General features: G+C 45.2%; 1 protein-coding gene across 1 annotated transcript in view; it reads right to left on the reverse strand.

Moving 5' to 3' along the window:
* wdfy4 (WDFY family member 4) overlaps positions 1–12,210 on the reverse strand; it is a 122,553-nt gene that overhangs the window by 47,902 nt on the left and 62,441 nt on the right. Inside the window, 3 exon segments of the mRNA XM_033012481.1 lie at positions 118–208; positions 1,471–1,689; positions 2,961–3,038. Coding sequence (XP_032868372.1) covers positions 118–208; positions 1,471–1,689; positions 2,961–3,038 — 388 coding nt within the window.

Genomic DNA, 12,210 nt, shown 5'->3' on the forward strand with positions numbered 1-12,210 from the left:
AGATATGTACTGCCACGATGTATACATTGAGTTTGTGTCTTCAGTGAACAATTAATTTCTATCTGCCAAAGGACCCAGAGCTGCTGCAGGAGGTGGTTGGGAGTGGTGGCGGGTTACCTGAGTATAGCTGGCTGTCGACTTGCCCCATATGTATCTCCACAGAGCAATGCTTGAGGTACAACTGCTCACTGCCGGGATTCGCACCAATCTGTGAGGAAAGTAAATGTGGAATGTCAAGGACTTCAAGAATAGACTCTTAACCTGATTCTCTTTCAATGGTCACAATCAGCCACGATTGAATGGCAGAATAGACTTGATGGGCCGAATGGCCTAATTCTACCCCTATCACATTTGACTGAAACACAAACAATTATTTACTCAAACATAAAGCTTGTGGTACATGACAACGAAGCTAGCGTGGCATAACTTCATTCATTGGGATAGAGGCAAACAAATTGCATTAGTATCTTAATAAATTTAATGTAAATACTGTCCACAATTTATAGACCAAAAATTAAGAAGCAAGCAAATATTTTTCAAAAACGAGAAGTATCAGCAAGTCAGGCAGCATCTGCAGAATTATGGGCCTGTCCCACTTACATGACTTTTTCAGCGACTGCCGGCACCCGTCATAGGTCGTTGCAGGTCGCCGAAAATGTTCAACGTGTTGAAAATCCAGCGGCGACCATAAAGACGCTACGACTCTTTGGGCGACTGAGGAGACGACTCACGACCGTACAGGCGACATGTCGCGGGGTGAAGCCTGTACGGTCGTGAGTAGTCGCACAAAGAGTCGTACCTTGTTCTGGTCACCGCTGGATTTTCAACATGTTGAACATTTTCGGCGACTTGCACGACCTATGACGGGTGCCGCAGCCACCACATGGTCCTTGACAGATCTGGGCCAGGATCCAGTGGCATGGAGTCCAAGACGACCGGAGACCCTCTTCTGCTGCAGCCTTCATCCGCCATGGGTGGCCCTACCAGGAGCACAGCTCCAGACAGCATCGCTCTCAGGATCTCAGGTCCACACAAGCTTCTCCACCACGACAAGGTGACAATCCACCCACTACTCTCTCCATTACTATTGGAAGGGGCTAGGGGTGTGGCAAGGGGCAATGGATATATAGTTTGTGACCATTTTACAGCATGTGAATGCCCCCAGAAACAGTAACATGTCGAACCACTGCCTTGTCTGTGACAGCACGGCATACTGGCAGCTGCAAAATGTTGAAATCATCCCACTACAGCCAAGAGTGTTGTGTGAACCACTGCAGTTTATGCATCCTACCACCTTCATGACCACAAAAACAGCCCTGTTTAGAACTTAACATTTGCTGCACAATTAGTGGCCAGAGAAAGGACAAATCTACTTCACATCCTAATAATACAGAACATGGAATTAATTCTCTGTCCTAATTAGCAGATTTCCCAACGCAGACTAATGCAAATATTCAGATATAATCTTACTTCACGATTGGCCCCCCGACTTGCATCCTGAGGATACTTGATGCAAATGGTTTGGCGTCTCATCTTCTTCCTCATTCGCCCTGGCCCCTCAGCCATGTCGAGGCTGCAGGCCCCCTGCTGTGGCCCTGATGACGGCCCCCACAAGCCCCGCTCTTGCAGCAGCTGCTCTTCAACTTTGGCCCAGTCCGTCGCTGCGTGGCTCACAATGCACTTCTGCATCTGGGGACTCAAGTGAGAAGTGTCAACAGATGGCATCAACGCTGCCTGCAGCTGGCAACACAACTGCCACTTTCCCCCCGCACATATAAAACAACACTGCTGGAATACACCACGTCCTGCTTATGATCACAGAGCTACAGCGTGATACAGCATAGAAACAGGCCCTTCGGCCCAACTCGCCCACACTGGCCAACATGGTCCATCTACACTAGTCCCACCTGCCTGCGCTTGGTCCATATCCCTCTAAACCCGTCCTGTCCACTATTTCTTAAACGCTGGGATAGTCCCAGTCTCAATGACCACCTCTGGCAGCTTGTTCCATACACCCACCAAAGTTACCCCTCAGATTCCTATTAAATGTTTTCCCCTTTCATCTTAAAGCTATGTCCTCTGGTCCTCGATTCCCCTACACTGGGCAAGAAACTCTACCCGATCTATTCCTCTCATGATTTTATACACTGTGCATCCAGCTGTAAGAATCTCACACCAGTGCCTAATGCAGACCACGCACCTAATGGGCCTGTCCCACTTACGTGACTTTTTCGGCGCCTGCCGGCACCCGTCATAGGTCTTTGCCGGTCGCCAAAAATGTAAACATGTTGAAAATCCAGCATCGACCAGAAAGACTCTTTGGGCGACTAGGAGACGACTCACGACCATACAGGCGAACTCTGGCGACATGTCGCGGGATGAAGCCTGTATGGTCGTGAGTAGTCGCCCAAAGAGTCGTACCTTCTTCTGGTCCCCGCATGATTTTCAACATGTTGAATATTTTCGGTGACCTGTACCACCTATGCCGGCAGTCGCTGAAAAAATCGCGTAAGTGGGACAGGCCCTTTAGTGTTTTGAAGATTGAGGGGAAACTTGATTAAAGTACATACTATTATGAGAGGCATACTGGACATATGGTGGGGTGTCGACATCTTTGCCGACTTTTTTTATGCTATCTAACCTGCTGAGTTACTCCAGCTTTTTGTATCTATCTTCAAAGAAAAGACAGATGAAGACAATTAAGACTTCCACAGTGGAGACTTAAGGATGAAGAACCAAGGGCTTTCTAAAGGATAAAAGGTACAACATTTATTGCAAGTTGAAGTCTGATAAAGTCCAACTAAAGATTGTTCAAAGGTCTTCAATGAGGTAGATGGGAGGCCAGGACTACACACTAATTGATGAATGGACCTGATAACAGCTGGGAGGAAACTTTGAAATGAGAAGAGGATTTCAGGTGATGCATGACTGCTGTTGTTGCCAGCGTTGTGAAACGTTACCTGTATGTGGTCAATGTGGAGGCTGGCAAACACTTCCTGACCAGTTTTCCTTTGCTCGTCCATTCTGATGGAGAAATCCTGCATGGACACACAGCGGGGAGATGTATGATTAGATATGCACAGTGAAACTTTCATCATCACCTCCAACATCTGTAATCCCAATGGTTCAACACCTCACTGACTGGGCAGTGTTTGATGTCGGAAACAAGGAAGTGCAAATGCTGGTTTACACAAAGAACATGTGTTGACCTATCACTTGCCAGGCTTTGTCCCCCCATCCCCCCCCCCCTCCCTCACCTCACCCCTACCGCCTCCCCCCCCCTATCCGTTTATCAGCTTCTACTGTTAGTCAAGAGGAGGGTACAACCCAAACCATCACCTATCCATGTCCTCCAGAGATGCTGCCTGACCCACTGAGTTACTCCAGCACTCTGTGAAACGTCACCTATTCATGTTCTCCACAGATGCTGTCTGACCCGCTGAGTTACTCCAGCACTCTGTGAAATGTCACCTATCCATGTTCTCCACAGATGCTGCCTGACCCGCTGAGTTACTCCAGCACTCTGTGAAACGTCACCTATCCATGTTCTCCACAGATGCTGCCTGACCCACTGAGTTACTCCAGCACTCTGTGAAACGTCACCTATCCATGTTCTCCAGAGATGCTGCCTGACCTGCTGAGTTACTCCAGCACTAGTGTTAGTGTGCTGGGATTGCTGGTCGGCGTGGGCCGAAGGGCCTGTTTCTGCGCTGTATCTAAACTAGACTAAACACAAAAGAACACAAGGTGCTGGAGTAACTCAACATGTCAGGCAACATCTGTGAGGAACATGGATAGGCGACGTTTCGGATCGGGATTCTTCAGTCTGGTTGTGAGGGGGGGGGGGGGGGAGAAATCTGTAAGAATTTCTTATTCCCACACTAAACAGTGCAAAAATTAATTGAAAATCTATTCGCAGATAACGAGTGGCTAAGTTTGGGGCTATGATTCCCGTTTACAGCAGTACGCAAGGAGTGCCGCTAATCTTGACTAGGTTATAATTCGCCACCACACTATGCTTAGTTTGAGTTCTCTCCGTGCAAGTAAGGTGGCAGACGCAAACATAATTACACGCTCCCTGCTGTGAACTAACATGGGTTGTACAAGCATGGTACAGATGTGTGCTGGCCCTTGTCCAAAGCCAGATACCCCATTGAGAAGTTACATTCATTAGTAGCTCACAGCAGGAGATGCTTGCACAACATGAAGGCAGTGATTATATTGTGTTTGTTTACAGGATCATTAAGCTTTTAGTCACAGCTAAGCACTGACAAAACATTATTGTTACTTAACTGAAACTCTCACTGAATTAACTCATCAAACATATATGAGCTGGGGCCCCAGCGAGACTGTACAATTGCTAAGCTAATAATATCGTCCAAGGTCATTGCTTGTTACCATGCCACTCAATCACTTTTGCTGATGATGAGGACATAATGGCTGGTTCTCTGCCATGACGGTGATGGTGCCACAATGCCCCCTGTTGTCATAAGTGATAGGAACAGAATTAGGCCATTCGGCCCATCAAGTCTACTCCACCATTCAATCATGGTTGATCTATCTCTCCCTCTCAACCCCATTCTCCTGCCTTCTTCCCATAACCCCTGACACCCGTACTAGTCAAAAATCTATCTATCTATCTCTGCCTTAAAAATATATCCATTAACTTGGCCTCCACAGCCTACTGTGGCAAAGAATTCCACAGATTCACCACCCTCTGACTAAACAAATTCCTCCTCATCTCCTTCCTAAAAGAACGTCCTTTAATTCTGCGGCTATGCCCTCTAGTCCTAGACTCTCCCAAACAACACAAAGTTGATCACTGTATCTCGGTACACATAGCAATAATTAACCAACACAAATACCATTTGCGCTAGCCAGGACCAATGAGCACATCCCAAGGACTAAAGGGTGACAATAGACAATAGACAATAGGTGCAGGAGTAGGCCATTCGGCCCTTCGAGCCAGCACCACCATTCAATGTGATCACGGCTGATCATCCCTAATCAGTACCCTGTTCCTGCCTTCTCCCCATATCCCCTGACTCGGGTGCACCAGGCTTCCCTACATTCAATCCCCAAGCCAGTTTTTTCCAGCCACATTTCAAGCTGCTGGGTCGCTACTGGGCATTCTGCTGCGGCCAATCCTCATTGCTCCAAGGTCCCAACTGAGCTCTGAGATTTTTTGATGTAGGAATCGAACAGAATCAAGAAGCAGAATTCCCCTCATGGAAGAAATATGTAGAAATATGTGTGCATCATGCTGGGTTAGGGGTTTGGGGGTGTGTGTGTGTGGGGAGGGGGCAGGGGAACGAGAGGGGGTTGTGGGGTTTATTACTTGAAATTGGAGAATTCAATGTTCACACCATTGGGCTGTAAGCTGGCCAAGCGGAATACGAGGTGGTGTGGCCTCTGTGTGCATGAGGCCATGAAAGTGGAGGAGGCCCAGGACTGAAAGGTCAGTGTGGGAATGCGAAGATGAGTGAAAATGGGTAGCATTAGTGTGGGAGATCCAGCAGGCCTTGGCGGACCGATGTGCAAGTGTTTGACAAAAGGGTCACCTAGTCTATGACTAGCCTCACCGATGTGAAGGAAATCGCAATCACAAGTGACTTCTGAAGTTGCAACTGACCACATTAAAAAACGGGGAGATAACCACAGTCCCAAAGCAGGTGACGGCAGTTTCTCAACTGAGGGAGATTATATCTGGAATGTAATTGTCCATGAAGATATTGCATTAAGAATAATAAAAACCTATCTGGCTAATGACGCATTTCTGCAGAGGGACTAGAGGAAGCAGGGTACAGATGATAAGATGGATTCATCGGTTGTACAGGGGCGGCAGGAGATGTGGAACAGCCTTACATCAGATGGGCCAAACGGCCTCTTGAGCAGTAAGCCCTTTCCAGTTCAATGTAGCTAACCACATGAAGGTATATAGGTTTATATTCAATTCACAAACCTCCACAAATACAATTAAAATGATGCTAATTCACATTTTAATTACTTCGCATGAAAACAGTGCAGTCTCTGACAGTAGAACATAATGTCAACTTCATGATGCTGTGTTGGTAGACACTTAATGAACATAATTAGATAATAAGGGATGTTAATTATCTCAGTAATATGCAGATAAACATATTATGCAAATGATACATTAATTTTTTCAAACAAAATTCCAGGATAGGTTTGTTGATTCACTCATTGTACAGAACCACATGCCTGTTAATGTCAGGCATGTAAACCAGCAGGATAACTCGTAACAGTAGCTCCACCAACTCAAACTAACACATGTTTATATTAACTAACTAATCTGGAGCCTCCTTTTGCTCTGGTATTTTATTTAATTCACATGTTTAATCAATAATGTTTTATTATTAATGTTTAATGTTTTATGTCCCATTCCTAACTGTCACTGTACGTCTTGTTGTCACTTGCGGGCGGAGCACCAAGGCAAATTCCTTGTATGTGAATACTTGGCCAATAAACTTATTCATTCATTCATTCAAAGGGAAGAGAATATATTGCTACTCCTGCTCCCTGGTGAGTGTGTTAGAATGTTTAAATGGCCGCGGGACTTGCCATCGCCCGCCGGGGGTTTTGACTCGGACTTTGACATCGGGAGAAGAATGGAGAGCAGGGGAGAGACAGGACTTTGCCTTCCATCACAGTGAGGAGGAGATTCACTGTGATGGATGTTTGTGTAAATTGTGTTGGTGTGTGCCTTGGTTCTTTTTGTTGTTGTATGTCTGCAGAAACCAAATTTAATTTGAACTTCATTTGAGGTTCAAATGACAATAAGTGGTATTGTATTGTGTCGTATGTTTCCGTGAGACAGGTGAGGCAGCGGTGAGGTGGGACAAAGCCTGGCAAAGTGATAGGTTTGGCTTAGTTAAGTTTATTTATTGTCACGTGCACCGAGGTCCAGTGAAAAGCTTCTGTTGCGTGCTGACCAGTCAGCGGAAAAACCTCTCCGAGATGGCGTCCAAGCCGGGCGACTATTTTGTGAGTTGCTCACCGAAGTAGATCTGCAATCACACATTACAGTCGCTCCACTCTTTTAAACCTCTACTCCGACAGGTGGATACAGGTGAGGGGGTTTGGTAGGTAGTTTCAACAAACACCTGTGCTCGGCCCACCAAGGATGACAGGTTATCCCGGTTGTTAACCCCTTCCCATTCCCACACTGACCTTCTATCCTGGGCTCCCTCCATCACCAGAGTGAGGCCACTCACAAACTGGAGGAACAGCATCTCATCGTAGCTTACAACCCAGCAGTATGGACATTGAATTCTCCAATTTTAGCTCCCTCCTTCATCCCCTCTGTCATCACTATGCTGCCCCTTTTCCCTTCCTCTCACCTGCGTCATTCCACCAATATACCATCCCCTGCATATACAGTTCACTCCTCTTCTTTCCACATCTGGCACCCTTCATCTCCAGCCTTTGTCCATCATCACACACACCTCACCTGTATCCACCTATCATTTGCCAGGCTAGGTCCTGCCCCCATCCCCTTGTCCAGCTTTCTCTCTCCCCTACTACAGACTGAGGAAGGGGTTCAGACTTCAAACATTGCCCATACACGTCCTCCAGAGATGCTGCCTGACCACTGAGTTATTTGTGTTGTTTTGTGTAAACCAACATCTGTGGTTCATTGTGTCTCCAACTGACACATGGTTGATTTAGAACTTAATCCTGTGCTCACTGTAACCTCCTCTGCTGTTATGTTGCCCATTTCAAAGTTAAACACTGCCTTAAATCTGGAGACAGCAGTGTATCTAGCTTTTGATTTGATTGGGGATGATCAGCCATGATCACGGTGAATGGCGGTGCTGTCTCGAAGGGCCGAATGGCCACCTCCTGCACCTATTGTCTATATTTCATATTTATTTACTGGTCAGTATACAGAGTACTTGCTAAAATGCCAATGAGAGGGTGGAAGTCAAAGGTATTGAACGATATCTTTTTAACCAAGTTAGGGTTGCTTCATCGAGGACAGCTAATGGCTGCAGAAGATTTGCTCTACAATTATTGATTGTCACACAGCACCAAACCAGGCCATTCGGCCCAACTCATCCATGCTGGCCAAGATGCCCCGGGTTTGGCCCATATCGCTCTAGTCTTTACCTATCCATGTACCAGTCCAAATGTATTTTAAACGTAGCGATAGTCCCTGCCTCAACTACCCCCTCTGGCAGCTCGTTCCATACACCCACCACCCTCTGAGTGAAAAAGTTGTCCTTCAGGTTCCTATTAAATTAACCCCCCCCCCCTATCCCACCTTAAATCTTTGTCCTCTGGGTCCAGACTCCCCCACGTTAGACCACATTTGTCCTTACATTCTGCTAAACACAAAGGCGTTACTAGGTACCAACTCCCATTTTAATATCTGTGGTCTTTGAGAACTAATCGCACGAGTTTCGAGATAGTTACATTTGATTTTACAGTGGAGTTTCATAATTATACAAAGGAATTAAGATTTCCTACAATATAGCTAAACACAATTTAATCATTTAAATTTAAATAAATAATTTAATTTGAATAAAATAAATAATTTAATTCCCTCTGGCAAGAATTGTAACTTTGAGTGTATTGTTATAAAAGTCATGCAGCATAGAAAGCAGGCCCTTCGGCCCACTGAGTGCCGACTATCAAAGGCCCACGTACACTCTTGCCCTCTTTTAATCCAAATATTGATCCTCTCCACATTCTGACCAACGGCCCCCAGATTCTACCACACACCAACACACCAGGGGCAATTTACAGTGTCCAATCTACCAATGTGGATGACTTTGGGATGTGGGAGGAAACCAGGTCACCCGGAGGAAACCCACGCAGCAACAGGGAGAACGTGCAAACTCCACACAGACAGCACCCGAGGTCAGGATTGAATCTGAGTCGCTGGGGTTGTGAATCACCAAAGAGTGATGTCCAAATAACATTACCCTAACGAATTGCATCTTAACTTGTGGGATTATTGGTTATCAGAATGTACAGTTTTCTCACTCGCAAAAACATCATGACTGTGAATTAAGCCTTTCTCCTTAAAACTTGAGTTTAATTATAAATGTTGAGGTCAGTGAGCAGTTTGTATTAACGGCAGATCAGTGAGTGGGAAACACCTGCAAACTCCCAGAAGAACCAGCAAGAAATAATGTTCTTTCACTTTTGACATTTGTGTACTGTCCAATCACTAGGCTTGACTTTGCACTCTGCAATTATAAATGTTTTAATGGAGCTTTAAAGGGCCTGTCCCACTTACGCAACTTTTTCGGCGACTGCAGGCACCCATCATAGGTCGTTACAGATCGCCGAAAATTTTCAACATTTTGAAAATCCAGCGGCGACCAGAACAAGGTACGACTCTTCGGGCAACTACTCACGACCATACATAATAACATAGAAACATAGAAAATAGGTGCAGGAGTAGGCCATTCGGCCCTTCGAGCCTGCACCGCCATTCAATGTGATCATGGCTGATCATCCAACTCAGTATCCTGTACCTGCCTTCTCTCCATACCCCCTGATCCCTTTAGCCACAAGGGCCACATCTAACTCCCTCTTAATATAGCCAATGAACTGGCCTCAACTACCTTCTGCGGCAGAGAATTCCACAGATTCACCACTCTCTGTGTGAAAAATGTTTTTCTCATCTCGGTCCTAAATAATTTCCCCCTTATCCTTAAACTGTGACCCCTTGTTCTGGACTTCCCCAACATTGGGAACAATCTTCCTGCATCTAGCCTGTCCAACCCCTTAAGAATTTTGTAAGTTTCTATAAGATCCCCCCTCAATCTTCTAAATTCTAAATACAGGCTTCACCCCGTGACATGTCGCCTGTATGGTCGTGAGTCGTCTCCTCGGTCACCCAAAGAGTCGTAGCGTCTTTCTGGTCGCCGCTGGATTTTCAACATGTTGGAAATTTTCAGCGACCTGCAACGACCTATGACGGGTGCCGGCAGTCGCCGAAAAAGTTGCATAAGTGGGACAGGGCCCATCAGTATCATTGACTATTGCTATCTGATTGAAGCTCAGGTATATCTGAACACTGACACGGAAGACTTGTATTTGCCTAAAACTGGTTCCTATTGCTTTACTGCTAAAAGAATACTTCTGAAGGGTGGAACTGTAACAGTTGTACAAGGTATTATAGGTACACAAAAATGCTGGAGAAACTCAGCGGGTGCAGCAGCATCTATGGAGCGAAGGAAATAGGCAACGTTTGGGCCCGTTTCGGCCCGAAACGTTGCCTATTTCCTTCGCTCCATAGATGCTGCTGCACCCACTGAGTTTCTCCAGCATTTTTGTGTACCTTCGATTTTCCAGCATCTGCAGTTCCTTCTTAAACAAAGTACAAGGTATTATTCTGGTTAACTCACAATAGGCACTAAAGGAAGTTAACGGATTGTCTGTTGTGTTCAAAATTAGACTGATTTATAACTGCTAATCCTACAACTATCTGGTTCTTGAACTGACCCTAATCTTACCTCAGCTGCAGACCAGTACTTTCTGAGCCTGATTCAGTTTAGTCTGAGTCTGATTCAGTTTATTTGGAACTATATTGAAGTTTGTGTTGGAACCTTTACAAAACAGAGTTGTGCCTGATAATTATATATTGGTAGGAAAGAACTGCAGATGCTGGTTTAAATAAAAAATAAACACAAAATACTGGAGTAACTCAGCGGGGCAGGCAGCATCTCTGGAGAGAAGGAATGGTTGATGTTTCCGTTAAACAGATAAATAGATAGATGGATTAATAAAATAGATAGATAAATAGGCAAAACAGTAAGCAAATGGGTATAGAGTTGCTATTTAATCATACAAATATGGAAATATACCTACAATCTTAGAGGCATCTTATGTTTGAAAGTTTGAGACATTACTTTGAGCTCCACGACTCTATTTGACAATTACAACTTACAACCTACAACTTTGGACCACTCACAACCAATCACTGGCACAAGACAACGAGGATGAAGAAAATAAAAGGCTCCCGGGGCAGTCATTTATCAAAGGCTTGATAGGTTGTCGGAAGCAAACATGTTCAAGGAGATCACAAGATGATGAATAATGCTTTGTCTGATCACAATTTACTTAATTACAGTCCTTTTGTTGAGGAACTAAAGCAGGAGTTGCAGAAACACTAATTTCATGCATTCGTGCATGAGTTATGTCTCAAAGCTGCATTTTCCAGATGGCAACATTTTCACTGGAAGAACTAATGATGTGGATATATTTAGAGGAAAACCAATAAAAGAGTCTTTAACCTTCAACAGTAAAAGCTTGTTCTACAAAATGTTCCATGGGATAAATTAACAAATATCAATTACACTGCTCACTGAGGTGGAATCAGCTGTAATAATCAAAATTAATTTTTAAAAATAATTAAACAGACCCTTGGGCAAATTGTCTAGGCGTTCTGCTATGACATCACAGCTTACACTTGTACCTGTGACAGGAATTTCATTGTCTAGTAATCCTCCCAATTAATCCATCCCGTCTTGAATCGTACAGTTAGTTCCCTGAGAATCTTTCCACAACTTGGAAAGCTGGCTTTGTGTGAAGTTGTAGGTGTATCGCTGTGGTACACGGCAGGCCACAAGATGCAGCCACGTCATTGTGAATGTCACTGTGACAAACAACGCCACACCCCACACATCACCTGCACAACACTGTCACACAGTCCCAATAAGCAATTCCCACGGTAGCCTTTTTTGGTCTGAAGAAGGGTTTCGGCCCGAAACGTCGCCTATTTCCTTCGCTCCATAGATGCTGCTGCACCCGCTGAGTTTCCCCAGCAATTTTGTGAGCCTTTTTTTAAAGTTTAGTTTAGTGTAGTTTAGAGATACAGCGCGGAAACAGGCCCTTCGGCCCATCGAGTCCGTGCCGGCCAGTGATGCCCGCACACTAACACTATTCTACACACGCTACGGGCAATTTTTACAAATTTATCAAGCTAATTAACCTATTAGCCTATACGTCTTGGGAATGTGGGAGGAAACCGGAGCACCCGGAGAAAACCCACGCAGGTCACGGGGAGAACGTACAAACTCCGTACAGATAGTCATGGGGAGAATGTACAAACTCTGTACAGATAGCACCCGTAGTCAGGATCGAACCCGGGTCTCTGGCGCTGTGAGGCAGCAACTCTACCGCTGCGCCACTGTGCTGTCCTCAACACAAAAGAAAATCACATTTGACAACAGA

This window comes from Amblyraja radiata, chromosome 37, assembly GCF_010909765.2.
Source record: "Amblyraja radiata isolate CabotCenter1 chromosome 37, sAmbRad1.1.pri, whole genome shotgun sequence".
Lineage (NCBI taxonomy): Eukaryota > Metazoa > Chordata > Chondrichthyes > Rajiformes > Rajidae > Amblyraja > Amblyraja radiata.